The sequence below is a fragment of the Lepidochelys kempii genome, chromosome 6 (assembly GCF_965140285.1).
Source record: "Lepidochelys kempii isolate rLepKem1 chromosome 6, rLepKem1.hap1, whole genome shotgun sequence".
NCBI classification, from domain to species: Eukaryota; Metazoa; Chordata; order Testudines; family Cheloniidae; genus Lepidochelys; species Lepidochelys kempii.
In genome coordinates this window covers 42,086,599-42,114,151 of record NC_136385.1, presented here as the reverse complement: position 1 = coordinate 42,114,151, position 27,553 = coordinate 42,086,599, and the positions used below count along the sequence as shown (strand labels likewise).

Here is a 27,553-nt window from a genome sequence, read left to right as displayed (position 1 = left end):
ACAGGGTGTCATGACTCATAAATACAAAATGAGGGAACTGGATGCCCACTGTGGACAATTCCCATTGTTCTGCAAAGGAGTCAGTGGATGCCCTGCAGAGGAACCAGGCCCAGATGCATGAATGATCCAAGGAAGGGAAGAAGTCGCCACAATCACTGAGAATCTCCTCATTGATCTGCTCCACGGATTATTGCCAGCTTGGCTAATGGCAGGAGGAGGCAGTCTGGTGACTTTGTGGGGCAACAGATGGGAAGTGCGGAGAGAAGAGGAACAAGGGTGCTTAGAAGTAGAGAGAGAACCGCCACAGGTGTTACCCTTTGAGGAGGGTTATACTGTCTTGCGGGGGGTAAGAGGATGCTTTGGCTTCTGGGAAGGTTAGTCTGGTGGTGGGCTCTGAGTGAGATGCACACATGCCTGCTGCCACCTCCCCGTGCCCAAAGAGCATCAGGCCCCAAAGGCTGTGCAATGCACACAAAGCCCCTTGGGCTGTCTACATTCTCCTTCTGCCTTTGGAGCCGCTAAGGGTCAAGTCTTCCCGCTTATCTCCGCTGCCCCGCGCGCAAGAACGGTTGAGGGAAGCGGGGGCTCTCACGGGACTCCCGCAGCTGGCGCTTTACACAACAACCGCAGAGCCGGGGCGAGTCTCCGCGGGTACCTGGCCCGACACAGGGGGTCGGCGGCTGCCTGGCAGGCTGGCGTCCGCCAGGCCCCACGGGGGAGGGGCAGAGCGGCCAGTACCCCGGAAGCAGACTGTGCGCGGTCCCGGAAGTGACGCACCACCACCTTTCCGGTGAGGGTGGCGTGCTCTCTCCGGGCCAGGCAGGGGAGCCGTCGCGGCCATGAGCGTCCCGGCCTTCATCGATATTACCGAGGAGGACCAGGTTAGGGGACTGGGGAAGCCGCGCTGGGTGTCCGCGGTTTGGGCGGTGCAGCCGCCTCTCCTCCGCCTGGACCCGGCTCCCTCCTGGGGCCTCCCAGTGCCGGCTCCGGCCCGCACCGCGTGTCCGGCTGCTTCCCAGCGTCCCGGGGCGCCGCTTCCCTGACTCAGACCCACCGAGTGTCAAGCCGAGGGGCCCGGGGAGGGGGAGCCAGTAGCCGCCCGGCTGTCGGGTGGGGGCAGCGAGCCCGCGGCGCGCCCGGGCTGAGTGACCCGGCTCCCTGACGGTTAACGGCCGGGGGAGGGACGCTCGGGAAGCCACCAGAACCGGCCGCCCCTGTCGCTTGTGCTGCGCGCCCACGCCCGATCCCGTGCGTGCCTTGGGGGCTGGGCTGCCTCAGGCCTGTCCCGGGACGGGGGCGGGGTTGGAAAGCGTCAACTGATCTTCCTGCCGGTGTCCCCGTAATCGGCTGGTCAGTTCCAGAGAGAGAGAAGGTGGGTGAGGTGATATCCCTTATCCAACCAGCTTCTGTGGGTGAGAAAGACAAGCCCCGAAGAAGAGCTCTGTGTCGCTCTGAGAAAGCTTGTCCCTCTCGCCAACTGTAGTTGGTCCAATGAAAGATATTTCCGCACCCACCTTGTCCTTAATATCCTGGGACGAACGGGGCTACAATAACACTGCCCATGTGGTCAGTTTCAGTCCATCCTAGAATGGCCCTGATAGCTAGAAGCTGTAACTGATCCTCAGTGCGCTGAGCGTGGGGTCTGGTGGATTTTTCGTACAAAGCCTTTCTAAAGTCAGAATTAATACCAGAGCTATATAACTCTTTATCCCAGATGATCCTACAGCACTTTGTACATGTCATTTCACCTGTTACTGAAATCTCTCTTAAGAGGAAACAAGGCGGTGTTTTAACAGTGCTCAGCAATATGAAACTCTTGAGGACACAAAGCATATATATAGTATTGAATGGAAGGTTCAGTTTTATATCATTTTGCTGATATTTAATCTACAAATATTATAGGGTGTTACATTCTTTGTTAAGGACTAAACAATATTTGCAAGACAAACCTAAAACATTTCCTGAGACTAGAAAACAAATAAGTGAAGCACTGATGAACATGTTGTATACCATTTTCTTTAAATGAATACTGGACTATATTACCCTTGTGCCTGCTGGAGCTCTGTAGACTGTGGGAATAGGAAATTGCAAAAGTTCCATCAAAATGCTTGGGAGCTCCATGAGGCCCTTTAAAATAAACTTCGCTGAAAGTTAGAACACTAAATTTAATGCATTTCTTGTGTCTTTGATTAGTTTAAATATTAATTATTTCATGTAATATTGTCTCTTAATCCCCTGCTCCCAAATCCCATGCCTCTAACATCTTTTATTTCTCCCTTCCTCCTTCATTCCTCCCCTCGAGTCCCACTTTGAGGAGAGAAAAAAAGAAAGTTAACTCAGATATCCGACATTACTTATTCTTTCAACCTTCTTGGTATTAAAATTGCCATTATGGTGTGCGCTGGCTCGTGTTTCTGAGCTTTTGCTCACTTTCTGAAGGCTTTTGAAAAAATATTTAAGTTCTGCAAAATAAACAAACATTGAAAATACTCTTAAACCACAGAGACTAGAAATTTGTGGCATGAACGTCTAGTAACAGGTCTTCAAACATTGAATCCAAAATCTCTTGTGGGGTTCTGAAATGTACTTTTCAGTTATTTCTTAAGTAATACCATGTTTATTTAATTTTGATCCTTGACATAAATTCTTTTGAAAACATTTTTATCTTTGTATTGCACTAGCACCTAAAAGTCACAATCAGATCAGGACCCTGTGGTGCTAGTCGCTGTACAAACGTATGACTTCAAAGAGCTTATACTCTTGTCATTTAGTAAAGTGTTGGATTGTAAAGTTAAGGTATAGGCCTTGTCACCAGGGAGGAGGTATGTTCTCAGATTGTTAGCTACTTTGAGGTAAAATCCTAGAGAAGGCAAGACATTTGTAGTTTTCACACAAGACTATGAGGGAACCAGCTAACTGTCTTGCTTTTTACTAGGATTTTACCTCAAGTTAGCTAATCTGAGTTAAAAGCACACCTTTTCATTCAAGTGAAGACCGCCAATAAGATGTTGCTAGTAGTATGTACATTTGTATTAGTTTCTTTATTTCTTTAAAAGGCTGCAGAACTTCGAGCTTATCTGAAATCTAAAGGAGCTGAGATCTCCGAAGAGAACTCTGAAGGTGGACTTCACAGTGACTTGGCTCAGATTATTGAAGTCTGTGATGTATGTCTAAAGGAGGATGATAAAGGTTTGTGTCTTTGAAAGTCTTGGTATGGATAGTCTTGATTAGCATATTCAGGAACTTTATGATGACTGAGCTTGTGAGTCACCTTAAGTTACATAGAGCACTTGCACGGCAGAGAGACCAATAGAGAGAGTACTCATAGGAAGGTCATTATGCATTAAGTAGGATTTTCAGAAGTGTTCAGTGTCGCGCCCATCTGAAATCAGTGGTAAAACGCCTGTTGAATTAAATGGGAACAGAACTAGGCCAGTGCTGGGAGTTTTTGAAAATCCCACCCTAAATTTTTAAAGGGACCAGCCTATACAAGAACATTAATTTTTGTCAGTAATAGAAGAATCCCAGCTGGGAACTTTGAAACTGCTATGTACTGAGGTTATTCACCTACAGTGAAAGTGATATGATACCATACTCACCCTGTCCTTGGCTGGTGTAAATTCACAAATAGACTTAGAGGCCATGTAAGGCAGTGTTTAGTCTCTGCGGCACATGGTGTAGTGGTCTGTGGGAGTTAAGCCATTCTTTGCCTCCTCTCTTTGAATCTGCATAATGCAGACACAAAAGAAGACAAAATAAATCATTTGCACAGACACCCTCTCAGATAACTGTTGGCAAGGTTTGGAAACCTGTTCCATGGCCTTCACTACATAAAGACTCATACATGAACAGACTGTATTCAGTAGAAGTGTCAACATTATTACAGTACAACAGGCTCTTGTTAACCCACAAAAGGGCAGAATTTCCCACAGTGGTGAAGAAATGTGTTTCCTTCAGTGTGGTAGTTCAAACAAGGCAAAATGTGTCTGTATTCAGTCCTGTCTCTTGATGACATGCAGTTCCTTTTGAAGAAATGGGAAATATAGTTTGGACCCGTATATAAATCCATGGTAAGCCCACATCTTGAATACTGCGTACAGATGTGGTCACCTCATCTCAAAAAGGATATACTGGCATTAGAAAAGGTTCAGAAAAGGGCAGCTAAAATGATTAGTTTCAGAGTAGCAGCCGGGTTAGTTTGTATTCGCAAAAAGAAAAAGAGTACTTGTGGCACTTTAGAGACTAACAGATTTATTTGATGCATCCGATGAAGTGAGCTGTAGCTCACGAAAGCTTATGCTCAAATAAATTTGTTAGTCTCTAAGGTGCCACAAATACTCCTTTTCTTAAAATGATTAGGGGTTTGGAATGGGTCCCATAAGAGGAGAGACTAAAGAGGCTAGAACTTTTCAGCTTGGAAAAGAGGAGACTAAGGGGGGATATGATAGAGGTATATAAAATCATGAGTGGTGTGGAGAAAGTGAATAAGGAAAAGTTATTGTTCCCATAATATAAGAACGAGAGGCCACCAAATGAAATTAATGGGTAGCAGGTTTAAAACAAATGAACGGAAGTTCCTCTTCACTCAGCACAAGTCAGCCTGCAGAACTCCTTGCCTGAGGAGGTTGTGAAGGCTAGGACTATACCAGGGTTTAAAAGAGAACTGGATAAATTCATGGAGGTTAAGTCCATTAATGGCTATTAGCCAGGATGGGTAAGGAATGGTGTCCCTAGCTTCTGTTTGTCCGAGGGTGGAGATGGATGGCAGGAAAGAGATCACTGGATCATTACCTGTTAGGTTCACTCCCTCTGGGACACCTGGCGTTGGCCACTGTCAGTAGACAGGATACTGTGCTGGATAGACCATTCTTATGTTCTTATGACTGTGTCTGAGATGGGTGATTAATCATGTACAAAACCAATTTCCATTTAAAAAATAAGTGGTGAAATAAGATTTGTTGCTGGTTAAGAGCAGGGAGAGCCATTCAAGTAAGTAGCAGCATAACTTTAAGAAGAATGAGGAAATTTGATGCAAGTAACTGTTAACGTTGAGGGTAAACTAAATCAGTTAACCCTGCCCTAGAAATGTAACGTTGTCTTCTGAGACCTTTCGACAGGATGCAGTACTAATTGCAATAAATGTTAAGTGTACTATGACTCTTACCTGAGTTTCTGTGCATCCTATATTCTAAATTATTCTTTGTATATGGCTATATCTTTTAGGTGTGACAAAATCGATAGCTGATATGCCTGTCTTATTTGAAAGGGTGAGGATTCATTTAGGGATGAATATTTATGAATATTGATCATTTAGCATCTTGCAGCAGACAAATGCACGTAAAATATATGGATAGACCCCATAATTCTATAGCCAGAATGACCATACTTTTTTAAACTGAAGTAGCCTTATTTGGAGAAGATTGTATTCATAATAGTCTGCCATGCTTGTCATGGGGAAGCTAATATTTTTTTTTACATTGCTTTTTGGGGTGTACAGTTAATCCCAGAAGATAAATATTGGGAACGCTCATCTCCATTTTGGCAGTCTAGTAAGTCTGGTGAATTGGAATATTATAGTGATCTTTTTATTGGACATCAGGGTATTTGAGATTAAAAATAGTTTGCGCAAGGACTGGGCGAACCAGGGGATTTACTACTCCGGTGTAGATAGTGATGGAAAGTTGTTGCAAACTCTTGGCTGCTCAGAAACCAAGGTGCTCTTGGGTCTGTGTTGTCATGAGCAGGTGTCCATAGCACAAACTGCAGCTATGGCTGCCGTTAATTGGCACCCTTGTTGGCAGTCTCAATGAGAATCATATTCTTTGTAGGTTCTTGTACAGCTCTTATCACTATTATTTGAGTGCCTTCCAGTTGTGCATTAAGCAATGTAATAAACATTTGTCACATGTAGTTAATTTTCCTCTTATCTTCTCCCGGGGGAGAGGGGGAGTGAAGGGGGGATTGTGTTTGCAGTGTAGTGTTTTGGTACGTTTTTAAAATATATATGGACATGTCACTGTATGTTTGTTAGAGCAGACAAGTCAAAGTGCACCTTGCACTTGCAGAGGAAATGAGCTTTATTGATGGTCCTTAGTTTCTGTGGGAGTTCGTTCTACGGTCTGGGACTGACTCCTGAAAAAGCTTTGTCTTTGGCAGATCAGCTTTACTCTTGTGATAAAGCACCATTGTGCCTGAGGTACAGAGTTGTTGATCATAGTCCTCATTCTTAAATTTTAGGCAATCTTTTAGATGTGCTGAACCCAAGCCATTGAGTGTTTTGAAGATAGGGATGGAGATCTTTTAATTTACATTGGCTTCCCATAAAATATCGAGATTGATGTCATGGAGACCAAATTCTCTTTCCACCCTAGAAGTGGAAAATAAATAGGGTTGAGATACGCTGGCAGGGGATTGCAGGTTAAACTGAGCTGCTGTCACACACATTATATTTGTCCAGTTTAATAACTGATTTTGTAAAAAGCCTATGAGGCTGGAATTGCCCTTTTCCAGTATGTCATGGGGAGACAAAATAAGCATTAGTGGCAGGAGCATTTCTAGCACTGATGAAGTAATTGTTGCCTGTAGCGTTAAGTTGATGCATGTTTTGTTTATGTATAGATGTTGAAAGTGTAATGAACAGTGTAGTATCTCTGCTTCTTATCCTGGAACCTGACAAACAAGAAGCTTTAATTGAAAGCCTGTGTGAGAAGTTGGTAAAATTTCGGGAAGGCGAGCGTCCATCTCTGAGGCTGCAGCTGTAAGTATCCCTTAGGGATCAGGGGAACTAAAATATTTTATAAAATATCCTTCCTTTCAGGAGGAGGGATAGTTGTGTGTGTGTGTTTTGGTTTGTTTTTTGTTTTTAAGTACAGGCCTAGGAATTGAAAACTGGCTTCTATTGAATCTTTGTACATGTGTGACCCTTGCATTTTTGTCACCTTTTTGCCTCTTTTCCCCCATTTGTGGGGATACCTACCTACCTCACTGGGATGTTCTGAGGCTAAATTTATTAATGTTTTTAGAGTGCGTTGAGATCTTCTGATGGAAGGTGCTATAAAACAGTAAGCCATTGTCATCTCTGTCCTAGCACTGAGATGATGGTGGTTAAAGCCCTGTGCTGATACAAAATTTATATCCGTGGCTATCCGCGGAGCTGCAGGGCTATAGCAACAACTAGCAAGAATAGCAGGCTCACTGGCAGCTGTCCCTGGTTACATCAGTATGCGCAAGCAACTCGCATATTCCTGGACTGCTGTGTGGAAGGGACTCTTGTCTGGTAGCATGCAAGCCGCTTGCACACACTAGTGCGACCAGGGACAGCTGCCAGTGAGCCTGGTGTCTGGCTCAATGGATGGGGCTGGGGACGGCCCAGCTGCCCGGGCTGGGTGCTGGCTCCTACAAGTGGTGGCCCAACCTGCTGCTGCTTTTGCTGCTGCAGTTCTTGACCCAGTTGCTGGCCATGGCCGCGCTGGTCTCGCTCGTTGTTGCTAGAGCCCATCAGCTCCGCGGATATCTGCTTTATATCCGTGGATATAAATTTTGTATCCACACAGGGCTCTAATGGTGGTTAGACAGATTTACATTTTATATACTAGTACACATGTCAGTGGACACATTGGTGTCTGCACATATTCACCTCATTAATTGCCAAACCTGCTAGGGTTAATTGATTTGTTCTTTGTGGTTTAGGCTGAGCAATCTCTTCCACGGTATGGATAAGAATACTCCTGTGAGATATACAGTCTACTGCAGCCTTATTAAAGTGGCCTCAGCATGTGGTGCCATTCAGTACATTCCAACTGAACTAGATCAGGTAATTGATGTGGTGTCACTAGTTATTTTCTATATTAACTGTATGCAGGTAGTCAGAGGTAATACATAGTGGCTATCACAATTAAAAATTATCAAGCTCAATTGGAATAAAAACCAAATTTTTCACTGTGGTTTTTGACCTTTTAAAAGAAGTTTTTGTCCCTATAATCAAAGTCAAACTGCTCTTCATAGCAAACTAGAAAGTAAACATCTCTCCCTGATGTTAAACACATCAGATCTGTCTGAGCTTTGTTTGAATATGCAGGGTGTGGGAAAAGTGCTGTAACCAGCTTTGGGACACTAGTTTGATGTCCCTCACTATGGAGGCAGAGATCTGTAAGCCCACTCTCCTCCTTTAGGAAGAGGGTGTGAGGTACTGATTTCTGGCCCTCCAGTGGTGCACTTTCCTGATTTTTGGACTGCGGAGTGAATACCCAGAAGAGCCAGACAGGGATCTCTGGGAAAGATCCTTTCCGTCATTCTTTTTCCTCTTCAGGAGAGCCTGGGTCATGTTTAAGTGGGCAGTGTTTGTAGTTCTAACGTTAACAGTCAGATTACTCTTCAGAAAACGTTTGCAACACTTTTTTAATTGTTTTCTATGAAGGTTCGAAAGTGGATTTCTGACTGGAATCTCAGCACAGAGAAAAAACATACTCTTCTGAGACTGCTGTATGATGCATTGGTGGACTGCAAGAAGAGGTATGTTGAGTTAAATAAGAGACTAGAGAATTTCAGTAGTTTTAAATTAGTATATAGTGTAAGATTTGGGGGGGAAATTGTTTTTCATTACACTATTCTTTACTGTAAATCTTTTAAATCTCATCGAATACATCTGGACGTACTTTTATTACGTCTTAAACTAGTATTTAAGAGCTCTTTTAAGTTAAACCATTTTTTCTTAGAAGATACTAAAGTTAATGGGTTGATTGAAAGCTATAAACTTACAAAAGTAAAACTTTTGCTTTCCTTCTCGAAATGATAGCATTATGCCAAGTTTATTGTTTAATTGAGCTTTGATGTTTTAAAATGTGTGTAGTGCCATCTCTATTGTTCAGTTGGTTGGGGGAGTGTCTATTAATCAAAGTTATCACAATCAGTCTGCTGTTATAAACATTACCTTCGAGACAAAGCTTTGCACTAGACATGGGAATTAATGTTAATATAATACCTACTGAATTGTTTTAAAAAATCATTGGGGATCATTATAGGAGTCTGATCTAATGAAGTAGGCTGACCAAAATAATTTGACATTTTATGTAATTCTGTACAGTCTACCTGCAAATTAATTTGTGTTAATAAATTGACAGCAGCTCTTGTTTGTACACGTCAGCATAACTCTTTACATTTACTGATAAGAAAGGATAAACAAGAGACACAAACCTTGCCTTCACAAAAGTAAACTTTTTTTCATTCAGATTTAAATAAAGAATTGTTACACAACAGTTTCAGGATTTTTGGTATGTTTTTAACACTCATTTCCTTTATGTAGATGGACAGCCCCCTCTTTATCTTTGTGGACAAGCAGGCATCTTATTTTACTAGGCTTATTATCACAGCACCTGAGAGTATTATGCACACACTTTCGGTATCCCTCTCCTTCGCTTACTTAAAAAGGACTTGAGGTTATTAAAATATTTGTAATTAAAGGTTTGAGGTTTTGGTCAGTTTTTTGGGAGGACAGCGTGATTGTGATGGTTTTTGCTACATGCCCTGCTGCAAGAAGAGGGCAAAAAATATTGTATTTAAATGAATCTTCGAGAGGAATGATTTTCAGTTTGTATAAACTGCTAGATTTCACATATGACAACCAGGGATCAACTACTCATGGGTTCCACTGGTCATGGATGTTGGGAAACTGCTATGTTGGCTGTCATTCAGGGGATCCTGCCCTAAATTGGGGTAAGGCTCCCAAGAGTGGCTAATCTGGTATCAGGGATGATTTACAGTGATATTGTGGTGTAAAATTGCCTTCAATGTAGCCAAGGATCTGAGCCGTAATCTTCATTCAACTTCTTATTCATTCAGCCATTTTCACTAGAATACTTTTTCAAGGATGAGACTATATAACAGTTCTCAGGTGGCCAAAATAATACTTACACATTCTTTGAGAGGTTAACCAAAGACCTTGTATGTAATGAAGAGTCTGGGCTTTATGTTTGGAAAGTACTGAGTTAATATACATTTCTACTCTGTAAAAACTGCTTATGCCAATGGAATTATAGAGCCCTATGTTTTTCTAAAGCAAAACGATAATTAGCTGACTGCAAACATTACAAATGTTATTAAAAATTAGCCAAGATATAAAGGATCATCCATTTAAGTCATCTAATTAAAAGAAAAGCTATTTGCAATCGAACTAGCTTGCTTTTCCATTATCATTTTCAAATTCCACCTGTAGATCTTTGAATTGAAGAGGAAGTTAACAAATTGGCTCCAATTGTCTTTTAAACAGTTAACTGTTTTCTAACTTGGCTAGTTATCAAATCTGTATATGAATTAATTTTCTTTAAATTGTCTTGGTTTTGGTAATGTATTCCACTTTACCACCAAAATCGTAAAAAATATCTGCACTATAGAGTTAAGCATTAAAATATCTTTCACAAACTCCTGCATGCATGGCACTACCATCTGGGTCAGTGCAGAGTTTGCAATCAATAGGGCAATTTTTCAGAGCACCTTATTCTTCTTAGGGGAAAGAAAATAAAGAGTGACCTTTGACCTAGATCATTCTCCTGGATCAATGGGCAGGCACTATCTGCAATACTCTGAGAAACTCAAAGCAGCATTCCAGCCTTAGCATTCAGGAATGTTGCTAGACCCAGCAGTATGAGAAGATAAATGGGAATGGAAAAATTAAGTGATAAAGTCATACTTCAATTACTTTGTCTGTTTTTAATCAAAGGAAATGGAGAAATAATTATTTAGAAGAATTGAAGTTTTTAACTTTCTGATGTCTCACCAGCTGTTGTAAGATGGATTGATATGTATAGCTAATGGATCTTCCATAGTGTATGACCATAGAGTGTACAGTTCCAGTAACTTCTGAAGGCTACTTTAAATATAGATGTTAAACATGCACACTTCTATCCCACAGTAATAAGTGAGACTCCTGCTACTTTCTGGTGGAAGTTTCCTATTTCTAGTGTTCAAGAATCATCGGGCGTCCTTGGAGTAAGAAAATAATATTAATTTTTCCACGGTGAACTGAGGAAAATTGGAAGATGGCAGGGGTTGCCTTATTGCTGAGATCTTTATTGGTAGCTGAATTTTGTTGGGGAGATGGTTTTTTCCCCCCTGCTCTTTGTGCCTCTTCCTGCAGAGATTCTCCAGTGGAGCTCTGTGCCTTAGCTGCTGCTGCACCTAGCGCTTACCCAGCTGTAGCAGAGTGAAACTGCTTGGCATAGCAGACTCTCCTCTCTTCCAGTCTTCTGGTGCTCCCAAGGAAGCACTCAGCAAAGATCTTGCAAGATCATTAGTTGTATCCTCCCACGGAATTTTTAAAATGTAGAGTGACTTGTGATTACCAAATCTTGTTTAAACCCCCCCTATATACTCTGTTCCCCTTCTCACCTCTGTTATTCCTGGTTTCAGCCACCTCCTTCCCATTGACTTTTTGTCTAATTATGCATCTAGATTGGCCAGTGCAGCTGAAAGTATTTGCCTGGGTCATCTTTCCAGAAGAATATCAAAAATACAAGTGTGCACAACACAGGAGATGTACAGCATTGTAGAGAGCTTTTGTAAAATGTTGACATGTATGTTGCCACGTTCAGCACCCAAATTTATATCCACGGTCCAAAATTGAACTGAATTAAATAGGGCAGAAATGTCTGCTGTACTTGTTCTATGGGAACGTAAAAGATTGGAGGGGAGGGAGTTTAATTTCTTGAAATTCTTAATTTTACATTTTCTGGAAGTACAAGTGAAAAATCTTTTGTTTTCTAAAAAGTGAGCGGCAAATATTTTCTCTAAAATGAGCTAAATGCCCTATAGCAAGGATAAGAGCAAGGCTCTATTGTTCCACAGCAAGCTGGTCCTAAATTCTGCAGCAGATCAGATCAATTCAAAATAGAGCTCTATGTTAAATATGAAAATATTACAACCAGAACAGTATTCTTCGTGAGTTTTAATTTTAGTTTAGTTTCTAATTTTTTCACTTTCAAAGTGCTGCAGAATTGAAAATAATTTATCGGTGGAAATCTTGGCAGGTGGGTGGAAAATGGCGCTTTTGGCAGCTGGGAAGTTGTAGGAGGCAGTTTGAGATAAGCACACTAGCTGGATGTATCTACTAAAATGATCAGCAATTAAATAGTTAACATTGTTGCCATTTGAGGCCTTGTTTTTGTTGCTAAAATAGATGCATGTATAGGGCTGACCTCAGCAAGTTTGCCTGATGTTAAAACTAAAGTATCTAGTCTTCATTGTGTAACTTGGGCTCTCTCAGGTGCTTTAGTAAAAACGTATGTTTTTTAGCAGTGAAGGCAAGGCCTAAATTTTCATAACTAGGTTTTATAGCTAGCAGCTTTCTGAGATGCGTGGGGCAGTTCATGCCTCTCGGCCATTATTTCAGGTTGTCTACATACAGTAAACCTCATCTTAAATTGATTCATTGTGTCTTCACTAGGTGTTTGTTTATGCTGGTTCACTGCGTTGATGTACCTTTGCCAGTGCAAAAATCTCTAATGTAGGCACTGCCTTAGGGCTAGTCTACATGCAAACAGGTAGTATGTTGGCCATAACAACTTAAACCACTTGTCTTCCAAAGTGACAATTTTCAATGCATGAAAATGCCTAGATAAGCTTTTAATTTATACCTTTTGTTAATTTGGTGCAAGTTTGTATGTAGACTAGCCCTTATGCAGACAGCACTTCATCAGTTGATTTTCCAAAGGTGAGCCACCTGTATTCACAACCAAAAAGGGCTAGAATCTTAATTTAAAAAAAAAAAAAAAAAGTAAGCTTTGATCATGGAATAAAATTCTGCAGCAATAGCAGTTCTGTGGCAAATTCCGCTGGGTATACAACACCTTGGGCAAAAGAGGTGTTCTCCCATTTCATCCATCGCCAGATTGAATCAGCTATCTCTTGCTTCTCATCATGCCAGAATTCTGTGAGAGCTTGAAGCCTCTTCTTATAGAGGATCCTAATAAGTGGCAGCTTTGCAAGGTGTCTTCTTGAATATTATTTTCCTTAATAATAACATAACGCAAAAAAGAGGAGTGCTATAAAAATACAAAAACACTTCTCACCTGAGCCCCCTGTGGGCTAGGCATATGTGGATGGTATCACAACACTGCCCGGGGTGATTACAATTCATCACTCAGTTTCTGCCCTTTCTGACTTGTTCAGAGTTCATGGTTAAAGGTAACTAGTTATATGCTGACTATACTGCTAAACCTTGCAATCTGAGGCTTTCCATTAATAAAAATCTGCAGATATTCTAATGTGTTCTTAAATGAAACAAGTAGATTTATCACAGAAGGAAATCCACAGTGCCTGGAATTGCTCTAAAGGAAATGTTCAGATTTTCATGTTACAAAAATACTCTGAGACTCTGAAGGTTAGAATAATCAGTTTGAGCTTCTTACTAACAGGCAAAATAGAGCAGATTGATAAGGGATCCCCAGTGTTATGTGTAGAGGGAAGGAAGGGAGAAGGAATCTTTTTCATGAATGTATTAGACACTTTTCAGAAAAGTGCATGAATTAGTATCCTCCTTACTGAGATTTGGTTCCAAATGTAGATTAGCCCCTTCAAAGCAAGTAGTAAGATAGTTTCAGGAGAGAGTTGTTAGTGATTTCATGGGTAGAAATCACAAAATTGGTTAAATTCTGTTATTGGTAATGTCCTCCAGGTCTCAGTGACTCATTCAGAAGGTTTGCGTCATTAAAGAAAAGGTCAAACCTTCTGTCCATGTGGAAAACCGCTTCTCTTATTTTATAGTGTAGTTATACCTTCTGAAAGGTGACTATAGAAATGGTATTATATCTGTCTATGCTGAAGCTTTCGTGAAACCTCCAGCAGTTGGTGGCTTCGCTACAGCTAGCAGTGGTGAAATCACCAGCATATACATCAGTCACTGGTGTGTTTACTACTCCATCATCTAATTAGGAACTGGTCTGCACTAGCATTTCCATTTTTTGATAGTGCTGGTAGGATGTTGTTTAAAAAAAAACAACAAAAAAAACCCCACCAAAACCTTCAGTGTAGACAAGACCACAGCTTTTCATCTCAAGTTTTATTCAGTTTACTAGTAAAGATTTTTTCTAAAGGTAAGCCTGGCAAACCAAAGCTGAGTTCTATCTGACTTCCACATCATGACCAATAATAAAAATTCTGCAATTGGAACTTAATTGTGTGAATGTGAGTGAGAGAACAATCTGGCTCACCCTCAGCTTTATTTGCTTTGCTAGATTTACAGGAGCAAAAAGTAGTAAAAACTTAATTTTGACACTAAAGTCAGTAGATGTCATTCTGAATGCTCACAGAACAGATCTGTTAAGTAAGAAGGTGCTGCTTTTACATAGTCACTTTTCTGACCATAAATGCTCTTTAAATATGCCATCTTGCATTTTGAAGTAAACTGTGCAGTACTACTTATTCTGCAGTGATTAGATCCAGATGTGTGTAAAAAGAGTGTTCTAGTGAATCACGTGAAGCGGTTCCCAGCTAGGAAAGCTTTCCATAACTAGCAGGTAATTTATCAGTTTAAGAGAATGAAATGAAGGGTGAAGATAAACATTTTGTAAAACCACAATTGAATGAATACATTTGGCTAATTTGTCCTCTTCACTGCAATTAATATTGATCACATCCTTTTAAATACAATTTCAGGTGAACTATAACTTCATAATGGCGTTATTTAAATATTTGAGTAGCTTGTAATTATTTTTCAGCATTCCAGAGGTAACACTTTTTTCTCTCCCCTCCCCCCATAGTGACACTGCAGCCAAAATAATGGTGGAACTGTTGGGAAGTTACACAGAGGATAATGCTTCCCAGGCTAGAGTTGATGCTCACAGGTAATATGAAACTCTTGGATTTCCTTGAAGGTCACTTGTAATGCAGTATTTGTATGGTTATGTGCTTAGTGCCCCAAATAATGAGAGCATTGAAAAGTCAGTTGCACAACTGACTTTTAAATGCCAAAGCTTTGTTAAACCCCACAGAGCATGTTCAGCTGATTCCTTTGCGAGTCTTCCTACCTTTCAATATTCTATTGGTCTCAAACCGCACGGGATTGCGCTAGCTTGTTGCTGGAGGGTTAGAGGTCAGGAAGTACTTGTCGGCAGCAGAGGGAACAGCATGTTTTTGTGAAGGATGAAATACTCTTTTAAAATTATCTACTTCTTATAAAAGGCCATTTTTCTGAGCTTTCACCACTCCCCAGAGGGTATGCTGGGAGGTCTCATGGAGTGCAAGACACCATTCCATGGCTTTGGATAACACAGAAAGAAGGTTATAAAGGTTATATTCAAAATATTGTGAAAAGTGTCATCCTTGCTATTGAGTTCATTCAGTGTAGTGTCTTATTGTTATGGGATACTCTTAAGAAGTACCTGCTGGTCACCTTCATTGCTCTCGCTGAGTAAATTACCATACATTGATTCTTATGCAATAAATTGAGGAAGTTAATTTTTTGTAGCGGATGCTGTAGTTCAATTTTGTTCATAAATCGATTTAATCCTAACATCTTCTGGAGATTGTGAGCAAATAGGGTCATACCATGCCCATTTTTCTGTGAGTACCCATAGATTTAAACATTTTGGTCACACATACATCAAAGCTAACAAAAACTTTTGATATATGTGATAACCTTATTACATTTGGGGAATGTAGCATTCCCTCAGATCTACTTAGTAAAGTTATTTAAATTCAGAATATTAACAGGAGCAGCTACATGGATCACCACACTATGGATCACTAGAAAATCCTTCACCTAGAATGTGATTAAAGGAGATGTGTAGCTAATCACAGCTCACAATCCTGAAACCAATTTGAGATGCAGAGGACATAGATCTCCAGGATCTCAGTCCAGTGCCTTAAACATAAGCAATCCTCTTTTCTCTTGCAGCTATCTGTTTCATTCTGTGCACAGGATGCTGTAGAACAAACAGCATGTGATCGTGTAATTAAAGACTTATTGTAGCACATGTGAGAGGGCTGAATTCTTGCAACAATTCTAACTCTTGAGTGCTTGACTTTTCAACTTTAATGTTTTTCAAAAGTAGCATTTTTATGTAATTTCCCCCTCTCTTAAAAAGCAAACTTTTAAAAAAGAAGTACGTCATCTGTTATCTTATTTGTAAAATGGGTGAATGTTGTCTGACTGCCTCCTAAATTAGAGATGAGAGGCCTTGCTCAGCAATAATGGTTGCAAAGTGCATAGAATTAATAACTACCAGTGGGAGAACCAGAACTAACTCATGGTCTCCTCCTGGTTTCCAGCCCAACCCATCTTGGTCTCTTCCTTCCAAAATGCTCAATGCGGGGGTTAGGAGCATGCTCAGTTTAGTTAGCATGTTTGGAGATTTTAGCACTAACAAGCTCTACTGAGCATGTGCAAATTGTGATTTTTTTTTCAGAGTCTTAAGTCTGCCAGATCTGTGTTAGTTTTCACAGGAAGAGTAGAAATGCACCTCTCTGACCATAAGATTCTCCCCTGCCATGTTTCAAGTTCTTGTTCCGAAGAATGGAAATATAGAGTTTTTCAGCAAAACAGCTGGGTTGGGGGGATAACGTTGTCAAAACTATCTGTTTTTCTTAATCTTGTTCTCTAAAATGGCTGAACTGTTTTCACTGAAATAGCGGGGCAGGGGAGGGATTCAGTCTGAGGAAGAGACCTGGCATGGGAATTTTCAGCCAATATGATTAAAGTTTGGCAAAATTAGAGCATCTGAAAATAAGTTTTCATAATAGAGAGTGTTAGGCAATCTTAACTATAGTCATTGATACCGGATCTGCTTATATTACTGAATTAACATTTGTATACTTACTAGCACCAAATACCCATATCTATGTACAAAAAACATACCCTAAAGACCAAACTATCATATCAAATACTTGTTTCTGCTTGTGTATTATAGTCTCGTGGCCAAGTACTTTTGTTCTTACCTGTTAGCAGTGTTGAGAAGAGAGGGGTGGCCTTGAGGTTAAGGCATTCAGATCTAGGATCAGTCCTGCCCTATCACAGACTTCCTGGGTGACCTTGGGCAAGTCACTTAATTTTTTCATGCCTCCCTTCTCTATCTGTAAAGTGAGATAATCCTAATACTTCTATGCTTCCACTTGTTTTATTTGTCTTGTTTTTTCAAACTCTGAGCTTTTCCAGGCGTGGTCTGTCTTTTACAGTAAATGAAAAGTGCCTGATGCAATGGGATCACAATCTCGGTTGGGACTTCTAAGCCCTAGTGTAATGCTAATATTATCCTAAAACTTGGTTGGTTACTTGTAAATATAATTACTAAACATGCAGTTCAACAAAAAGTGTTTTTTCAGGAGTTATAGAAACTTTATAGGACTGTTTAAAGTTTTTAGCTGCAACTAATAAATTATGGATCTTAATATGTTTAAGCTTCTTGGTGTTTGTTCTGCTTTGTGTCACATGTCTGAGTCTAATCCATCTTCACAAAGTGACTTGGTTCTATGAAGCTTATAGGTGATATTAAAGATAATTTACCCATATATAATAATTTAAGTTACGTAAGGGAATAAAAACCAAGTCCATAGCTAAAGCACAGGATAGGAAGATTTGATCTGGTTCCTTTTTTATGCTCTGACATAGATTTTCTTTATGATGTTGGACAAATCACTGTGACTTTGTTTTCCCCTTCTTTAAAATGGGGTTAAAAATACTTCCATATTCACAATGGTGATGCGAGCCTATTGTTTTTGAATAATTTGGTAAGCATTTTGAGATTCACTAGAAAGCACTGTGGAAGCGCACAATAAATATTCTAATTTAATTGGCAGTGCATTTATTTATTGTAGCCCATGTGTACTTTCCTTCCCTAATTAGATGTATTGTCCGAGCACTGAAGGACCCAAATACCTTTCTCTTTGACCATCTTCTTGCCTTAAAACCAGTGAAATTTTTGGAAGGAGAACTTATCCATGATGTAAGTAACTTTGTTTTTCAGAAAAGTTGTTTTGACATCTCCTGAGTGGGTTTTTTTTTCTTTGTTGATTTAATCTGTTTTGAAGTTGACTTACTTCAGCTGCATCCTATGCAGGAACAACAACCATTGGACTGCAAGAGATGCTTGAGCAAGGGGTTAATTAAAAAATGTGTTTGCGATTTGTTTTCTTAGACTAATTGTAAGAAAAGGGTACAAATCTAATTTAAGATGATGAATATGATCTTCACAGATAATCACTAAAGCAAGTGCACTTTGGGTAAGGAAATCTTGTCACTAAGATCCAGATTTTGCCATCAGATACATAGGTAGGCTTTGGGAAAACAAGCTCAAGACAAATTGTCCATTTTGAAGTTAGTGGGAGTGGTCATTATCTAGAGGCAGATGTTGGCCCTAAATGGTTAACTTCATTCTTTTTTTTTTCTGATGCCATTTGCATTTTGTAAGTACATTCAGAGAGATTCATTAAACTGCACCTGACCTTTTCATGTGCCTTCAGGGCAAATGCTCGTGAGGTACCTGTTCCGTTTGATTGTAATGACATTTAGTTAAACTGTTTTTATATTTGAGGTTTTCCTTCTTTTCTTTAGCTTTTGACCATTTTTGTAAGTGCTAAATTAGCATCCTATGTCAAGTTTTATCAGAACAACAAAGACTTCATTGACTCACTTGGTAAGTTTTAAATTATTACATTTCTGACTTTCTAGTACTCTTCCCATGGCTTTGGATGTGGACCTGTCAACGGCCTTCCCTGCTCAGTTGGTTCAAAGCTTAATCTTTTTTTAATTTTATTTTAAAAGTTGCCTGGCATCCCCTATTATGCTCAGTGCCTGTGCATTGACAACTGATGTGGAATTATAAATTGTGGCACGCTTCCATGTCCTGCCTATGCCCTACATTACAGCTTACTGGTTTATGTGTATAGAGAGTATAGTGATGTCCGCAAAGAGGCAGATGACTACTGAACCTAACAGGTACTAGGTTTTAATTATAGATATTTAGAAACTTTTTCTCAGTCACTTGGAGGTACATTTAATTGTGGCTTTTTCTTAGCTAGAATGAGTTAATATTACCTGTCTCCTTTCCTTATCCAGGTTTAAAGTTTGGGGCCTTTGCCACAAGTTCTTTATTCATTGAGGTTAAGACCTCTTAGCTAGCCATCCATCTTTGGACAAGACTACAGTTTGTCTTGAGCTCGTACATTCCTTTCTCTAACAGCAAATACTGTGTTTGTCAACTTCATGTATGAGCAATCCCATGTCAGACATCTTAATATGTTTTCCTGGTACTTGCTTTAATACATTTTTGTATATAGAAAGACAAGTGCCTGTAGATTTCTTTTATCTCTTATTCAGGTACTGTGTTTCATAGGTAGTGGTAATTGTAAGGGAGTCGTTAAAAAACCTGTTGGTAACACTTCAGTGTTGTACAAGAATTTGAAATTTGTGACATTCTAAACCAGGAGTAATCAATAGGCAGGCTGTGCCCCAAATCCAGACCACCAGATGCTTTTGAATGGACCCCGAAATCTTTTTATTTACTTATTATCATCATTTTTGATTTTTTATTTTCTTTGGAGTCTGGACCTTGACTATACCTTGACCAAGAAATTTGGACCTTGACAAAAAATAATTGACTACCTCTGCTCTAAACATTTGTTTACATACGATAGTGCTAAGCTGAATCAAAGCAAACTAAAATTTATGAAGTATCACTGTAATAATTAAATACCTGAATAGGGGGTCAGAAATTTGACTTGTTGCTGAGCATAAATAACGAATTGCCTGGTGTCTTTCAGAGGAGGAAAACTTATATTAGTTTTTTGATGGTCAAGTAGAGTCTTAGTATGATTTAAATGGATAGTTATCTCAATAATGACTATGAAGCTTCAAAGCAGTGTCATTTTTTCATATTCAGCTCAGGAACAGATGTTTTCAAGCAAACCAGTCGGTCTTGAGAATATAAATGGTTATGGAGAGAGCCAGATACATAAAAGGTTGTTTAAATTTGACATTTAAATCCACTTAATTTTTTTTATCGGTTTCAGAGTAACAGCCGTGTTAGTCTGTATCCGCAAAAAGAACAGGAGTACTAGTGGCACCTTAGAGACTAACCAATTTATTTGAGCATAAGCTTTCGTGAGCTACAGCTCACTTCATCCGATCCACGCATCAAAGCATACACTGTGTTCCACTCCCTTATAGTAGAAGATACATTGGGCTGAAATATTAGGATTCCAGTTTCTTACATGAGAATACTCATATTATATAAATGAGTACAAATGTAGGCAGGCACCCAAACAAATTAAAATGAAACAAATTTTAAAATCATAAACCAAATAGATTTTTTCACCACACAACTAATCTGTGGTACTCACTGCCACAAGAATGTGTCAAGTATTAGACATTTATCCACAAGAACATCTACAGTTTTAATAATAAATTCAAAGGGAAATGTAATCCCCATGTTGCGGGACATAAAACAGCTACCTGGGGTTAGGAATAAGCTACTTCATGGGCATGTTGCTGCGTAATTGTTGATTTTTTTTGGAGGGTTTACACCTTCTTCTGAAGCAGTTCATGCTGGTCATTGATGGAGATATGGTGCCAGATGAGATGCATCAATAACCTAATTGAGTATAGTAATTCCTGTATTCCATTTTTTAATGCATTGTGGCTTGTGGTTGGGTAATAAAGGGCTGACAGCTTCTGTTAAGAACGCATTTTAAAAATGGGTTAAAGAGCACAAAGAATTATTGCAGAAAGAAAAGGAGGACTTGTGGCACCTTAGAGACTAACCAATTTATTTGAGCATGAGCTTTCGTGAGCTAAGGTGCCACAAGTCCTTCTTTTCTTTTTGCGAATACAGACTAACACGGTTGTTACTCTGAAAAGAATTATTGAGTAGAGCTAACTCTTCTCTCGCTGCACTCTTCTGAATAGTTATACATTTACAAAATAATCCCACAGTTTTTACTGCATTACATTAGTGCACATGTAACTTCTCCCAATAACCTGGCAATGTCAGTTACACAATAATTACAATGAATAACAGCGGGGGGGCAGGGGAGAAGGTTACTGTGACACGTTACACATTTTATATTGTGGTAGTTGGACAATTAACTTGTCATAAGTTGTATGTCATAAGACTGAATGAGAGAGAGTTCTCTTACAGGCATCAGAAATTGAGCTTTAAAAGGATACATTTGTCCAGAAATCCAAAACAGTTAGGATAACAAACTATAAATTCACATTTGAGGTGCTGGAGTGAAGCCCTCATCTTGGCAAGACACCCCTGGAATGTGGTGCTTTTTGGGAACATGGGATACCGTAAGAAAATTCACCAGCTTATGCTGAACAGTGCTTTAGATGCATAATTTCAAAAAATGCATTAACTTTTAAATAATTTGATACAAAAGCATTTTTTCATATGCAGAACCAAAATTGTTTAGATTTAAATTTTAAATCACTGAGCACATCTTTTGTGTTTTCTCCAGTAAAACAATGCAAAACTTTTTATAAGACTTGATCTACTGTGACATTTAGGGTATCATCCAGACCAGTAGGGGATCCTCTGACCTCCTGCCTTATAACTATGGTTGCCTTAGTACAATGCTGTTATGGCTCAGAGCCTTGGTACCAGGGCTCAGTCTATAAGCATAAAGGTTTCATCCTGGCTTCTGAAGAGTGCTCTGTGTACAGAATTTTTAAAAATGCATTAATTTTTAAATAATTTGATACCAAAGCATTTTTTCATATACACATCTGAAATTGTTTAGATTTTTCAATCACTGAGCAGATCTTGTGTGTTCTGTATTTATGAACCCTGCAACACTTTTGATTCAGATAATAGTACAGCTTTGGTCTGTCCTAAAGTTTGGCCTGTATAACTGTTTTGATTAGGGAAGGTGATCTTTTTTTAACCAAAATAGTTATATCAGTAAAAGTCCTAATGCGGACACAATGTTACCTGAAAGGTGCATTATATACCGCTTCAGTTATAGCTATATCAGCTGGTATAAAGTACCTTTATAGTGGTAGAGCTGCAGCCACTTTAGGGAAGTGTACTGCTTTAACTATACTGGTATAGCAACTTTCTAGAGTAAACAAGCCTTAAGAGCGCATGTAGGGTTCGAAGTGACAGTGAGTTAGGGCTCAATGTTTCAGTCAGAGTTGGCCTCTCATCTTGTTTAAATCCAAGATGGCAAATAATTTAGTAGGCGTATTCCAGAATAAGGGTGCCTTTTCTGATTCAGTTTAATAGGAACAAGGCATTCTTATTCCAAAATAAGTGTCACACAAGGAGTTATATTCAGAAATAGCCATAAGAGTTTGAATTCACACAACACCTTACTCCAAATTAACTTTCAAGAGTAGACAGTCTCTTAGTCCCCATTTTCTAGATTCAGAGCTCACCAAGCTTTGGTGTGATTGACCCTTGTTCAGCTGACAAGATTCTGGTTTGTTGTGCAGGTCAGAATTAGGGAGTATTAACAAAACTGTGCGAGGAACCTTATATCGTATCTACCCACACCATACCTGGAAGAATCTATTGGTCCTGTACTTCCATGAGCACTTCATTATTCATAGCTCAAAAAAGAGGATTCCTCTGCCTTTACTTCTAAACTTCTATTGCTTAAATGATTTAACTCTACCACCTAGCAGTATAACAAGGGTGAAGTACAATAATATATAGAGATGCAAATGTTTGTGCATTGCTGATGCATTCGGCTTTGGCAAACCACATTCTGTCCCAGTTAATTTGTTTCATCACATGAAGCCATGCAATGGAATGTTAATGTCAGCACCCTCTTTATTTACACACTGTGGAAAAAAAGGAGTAGTAATTAACACTTTGACACTCCCCCATTGATGTGTAATTGACTGTTTCAAAGGAGCACTGGTTCATAAGCTATTGCATGCAGTAAAATTACGTTTTCTATATTGCAGCTTTTTAGGACAGGGGTCAGTGACAATGCAGAAATTGCTCAATGATGCAGATTTTTTTATTACTACATTAAGGTTTTGACATATTGGTAATGAATAAATGTTTCCATAAAAAATATTTTTTTTATAACTTTGATTTTGAAATGACACTTAAATGAAGACAGTACTGGTATTCAAGAAAAATGTTATAGTTTTGTAAAACAAAACATAGTTTAGTGCAACGTAACATGGGCATCGTTTGGTTTAATGGATTGTAGTATGTCTGAGAATAATTTTACTGAAAACTGTAAGGCACTGGTACTTTGTATTAAAATATAAAAGTATGACTAGAACCATCAATATGCACTTCCATTTTATGGACAAGAGAGAGCCTGCTGTTTGATGGCGCCACTTTGTGTATTGTAGATAGAGTAAAGCACAGCTACTGTTTGCATGAGTGTATTTGAAACATCAGAAAAGCATACAAATGACTATAGAGCTGTCTTAGTGCAAAAGAGACCGTTTGTAATACATTAAACTATTTTCATATATTTGAACCTCCATAAATAAGTTGCTTGTCTGTTCCTAGAAATAATTGCTGAAAATGCACTTTTGCTGATTTTTGAAATATACAATAAATGCTTTGCATCTGTTGTGTGTTATGGTCACCCACCAATATGGTCAGTACTATTCTTGCTTCCTTTCCTATATACAGGTTTAATCAGTAAATACCTTAAATCTGAAAATGTAGATATTTTCAGTATATTTAACATATGCTAATTCTTGTAAAACTTACAGTTTTCTAACTGAACATTATTTTTAAATGGTAAAAAGGTAATCTGTGTCCAATTTTAAGAGCTTTCTCACTTCCTGGTGTTTGTTTGAACTGTCAGAAAATTATGTAAGGAATCTCTTCATGTCTTGGCCAGGACTCGACACACACATAAAAGTAGTTTTGAATTACAATGCTAGCTACATTTTCTGGTCACATTTAATCTAAACCTTTTAAAAATCGTTCCGGGGATAGAAAAGATACAGAAATCTCTCAGGAAGATTTGGCTATAGTTTTATAAATAGCTTCATTTTAAACTTATTTTCCTGAATTTTTTTTAATTAGCTGTTTCCTCTTGATAGGCATGATGCTTTGAAACTATAAATATTAGTGTGAATAACAGAGTAAAATGAATTATAAGTAGTAAGTTTTGGCATCTAATAGAGTACTTGCTTCCGTTTTACTCTTGTTTTGGATTCAGTACGAATTAAAAATGAAATTAGTCTGTAAAAGCTGTTCAATAAAGGCTCCTACAGGTGGCATCAGTTTGTTACAATTTGTTGTTTTATTAATGCTGACAACTTAGGCCAATAGTAGCATTATCTTGTGTCAACTGAATCGCCCTAACATGTCCACGTCTAATCTGGTGTTATCAACAACCTTTCTTGCACCAAAAAGTTAATCAGCATCTCATTTGCATTTGTTAATTAGGGTTAATGTGCACTAATTGATTTTTTTGATGGTTGTAGATTTCCATTACACCCAGTTAGCTATAGTTGCTGGTGGCTCTCATTCATTCATTTGAGTTATGATGATCACATTTTTGTTGAATCTGTGCCAGATAGGGAGCCTGCATCATAATTATTGCTAATTAACACAACATGATGTCCTGTAATAATGTGCTTCCCTGATCTTTTATTGGCATACAGATGTTATAAATTTCAAACTTAAATATTTACTGAGCAGTGTGAATATCTATATTACACTGGATTAAAGTGACTAAAGTTAATTTTAATTAAACTTTATGCAGATTCTAGAATTTAGCTCCAAAAACTTGATTGGCTGAATCAGAATATCCAGATAAGGTGTGACAGTTGGGGAAGGGCCATATATAAGCCTTGCTTGAGGAAGGAAGGCTGGTTTAGTTCTTAAGGCTTGGTCTGGGATTCATGAGATCCTGGTTCAGTTCCCTGCTCTGCCAGACTTTGTGTGAAGGACCTTAGAAAGTCATGTAATCTCTGTGCCTGTGTCCCCATCCATAAGATGAGCACAGTAGCATTTTCCTACATCACAGGAGTGTTGTAAAAATAATACACTGACGACTGACGCCTCCTGTGCTATGGTGGTGAGGGCTATATAAGTACCAATATAGGTATGTTTCCATTTCCTTTACTATTTTTTCATTTCTGCATGTCTGGGAATATATTGCCACTAGGTGTCCTGTGTTGTTGTTGTTTGAAGTTTGAGAGGAGTCCCCTGTTAAGGCTAATATACTTTCTCAACAGGATATATTTCTCTTTAAAAAAATAAATAAAAATCTGAAGTTGCCTTCAAGGAGCCACCTTCCGTTTTAGTCTTAGCCACAGGGTATGTGAATCCTGGAAGAGGACCAAGGGGGATGAGAGTTCAGGATATTGTAGCAGTGGGAGGGGGCTTGGGCACCATTAGGGTCATTTGGGCATCCCTGTTCCACTGCGTTTCTCTTCTGTCTGGTGATGCACTTTGAACTAATTTTGTCTACCCCCCATCCTCTGACATTCTGCCCCCGTATTGGGAAACACTGCTGTAACTGATTTGGAATATCTAAATTCTGTTACATTTCAAGGAGATGTGAGCTGACTGTACACTAGTTGATCAAGACCCAAGATTTTGCTGTTTTTCTGCATTTTTCTGCACTTTCAGTGCCAATAACTGGGTCCAGAAGAACCTAAGAGCAAATTGGGTGTCTTTGTAAAGCACAAGGTAGATGCAGGAATGTTGATAAAGCCAGATAGGGAACATTTACTCAAATGATGTAAAGTGAATTTGAAATTATTCTGAGGCATATGTAGTAGAAAGAACGTGGAAAATAGTTAAACTTGTTTATCAAATTATAATTCATACCCATAAACTATTAACGCTCTGTTGTGCAGGCTTGTTGCATGAGCAGAATATGGCAAAAATGAGATTACTTACTTTTATGGGAATGGCAGTGGAAAACAAAGAAATCTCATTTGACACAATGCAGCAGGAACTTCAGATTGGAGCAGATGATGTAGAAGCATTTGTCATTGATGGTAAGAAGAGTTAGCGTGCTTATATTTTACACATTTTTTTCATGGGGACTATTTGTTTTTATTCTTAAACTAATTCCTTGTTTTGAGGATTTTTAGAACAGATGTGATTTGGGTCTTACATGAGTGGCAGTTGTTTAACACACAGAAGCTGGATAAATACACCATTCTTATAATACAGATACTTAGTTATCTTTAAGAGAACATTACATGCAGTTTGCCAAATTCCGTACACCGCTCTATGGAATATTATAACTTAAGCAATGAAAAGGTACTGCTTGTTTACATGTAGACTTGTCTGTCAAGCCACATGTGGTTTAAGCGCTCCCCCACCCTCCCATTTGTATTTCTAAATTTATGTAAAAATTCATGTATGAAACATCATATTTAAAGACTTAGCCAACTGTTGACTTTTGAGAAGTGTTTTCTTTTCAGTGACAGGAATTGTATTTCAAATAATCCTTTATAGAACTAATAAATTGTTTGCAGGTTTAATTTGTCATCTGTTTTTGCTTGCTGTCATTAAAACAGGATGTGTTTGTAGGGGAGAACAGTTCATAAAAACTGTACAGGATATTGCTTTAATAGATTGGCACCAAACCATAGGAATTCATGGATGACCTTGCTACGTCACTTTGCTTTTCTGCCTACCAGGTTGTTGTTTCGCTGTTGGCTGTAACATCCAGCAAGTTATTACTTGTATATATTTACATGAATTTGAGTTTAAAGATGCTTATACTATTTTATGTCCTTGCTATCTCTTGAAAGTATCACTCAAATCGTTTTACTGTTTTCAGCTGTAAAGACAAAGATGGTGAACTGCAAAATTGATCAGACACAGAGAAAAGTAGTTGTCAGGTAAGACTTAATTCTTTGCCGCATTTTGTAGAACAATTTAGTGTGTTCTAATTATTTCATTTAATATAGCTGTTTAATATTTTAACTAGAAGCAAGGTATTGTTCCTATCAGTTGCCTGTAGTTAAATAGTTGCTATTTATCATAATTTTATTAAAGCTCAGTTTGAATGTGATTAGCTTATTTAATAGGAGAGTCCTATTTTCCAGCACATTTCATTTAATGACCTAACAGTGGCAAGAATACTAATGACTTTTGCAGCTTTAAATACTTGGGGAAGGCTACGGCGTGGGTGTGGTGAAGCCTTTTATACAGAGACTAAAAATAGATGTTTCCATATTCAATTTGGAATTGGAGGATTAGATTTACCTTATTTCTAGCTAGAAATGTACACAAGTAAAACAGATGTATTCTAGAAGAGCATTGCATAGCAAAAATGCTGTGTCTTAATCCCTTTTTTCAATTTTGTTTTACTTCTACAGTAACAGCACACATCGGACTTTTGGAAAGCAGCAGTGGCAACAATTGTATGACACACTTAACTCCTGGAAACAAAATTTGAATCAAGTGAAAAACAGTCTCCTCAGTCTTTCTGATACCTGAATGTTGCGTTGTTTTTGTTTGCCTCAGAGCAGATTCCAAAACCATAGTAAAAACATTCAAAACTTCATTTTGACAACTTCAAAGTTTTTTTGTCTCCAAAATATGTGTAATTGGTTTTAAGAAATTAAAGACTCAACCATGAGCTACAAAAGCAATAAAAGTAAAATGGGAAAACA

General features: G+C 38.8%; 1 protein-coding gene across 2 annotated transcripts; it reads left to right on the top strand.

Annotated features, from left to right (window-relative positions):
- Window positions 1-771: 771 nt before the first annotated feature.
- EIF3M (eukaryotic translation initiation factor 3 subunit M) lies at window positions 772-27,553 on the top strand. Of its 2 annotated transcripts, XM_073347737.1 has the most exons (11): window positions 773-881; window positions 3,057-3,189; window positions 6,619-6,757; window positions 7,690-7,813; window positions 8,417-8,511; window positions 14,751-14,834; window positions 17,831-17,930; window positions 18,539-18,620; window positions 25,778-25,921; window positions 26,716-26,776; window positions 27,257-27,553. In XM_073347737.1, the coding sequence occupies exons 1-11, from the start codon at window positions 840-842 to the stop codon at window positions 27,375-27,377; spliced, it is 1,125 nt and encodes a 374-aa protein (XP_073203838.1). In that variant the 5' UTR covers window positions 773-839; the 3' UTR covers window positions 27,378-27,553. The 2 variants fall into 2 exon arrangements, with proteins under 2 accessions (XP_073203839.1, XP_073203838.1); XM_073347738.1 differs by lacking the exon at window positions 25,778-25,921 and having other exon boundaries at window positions 772-881.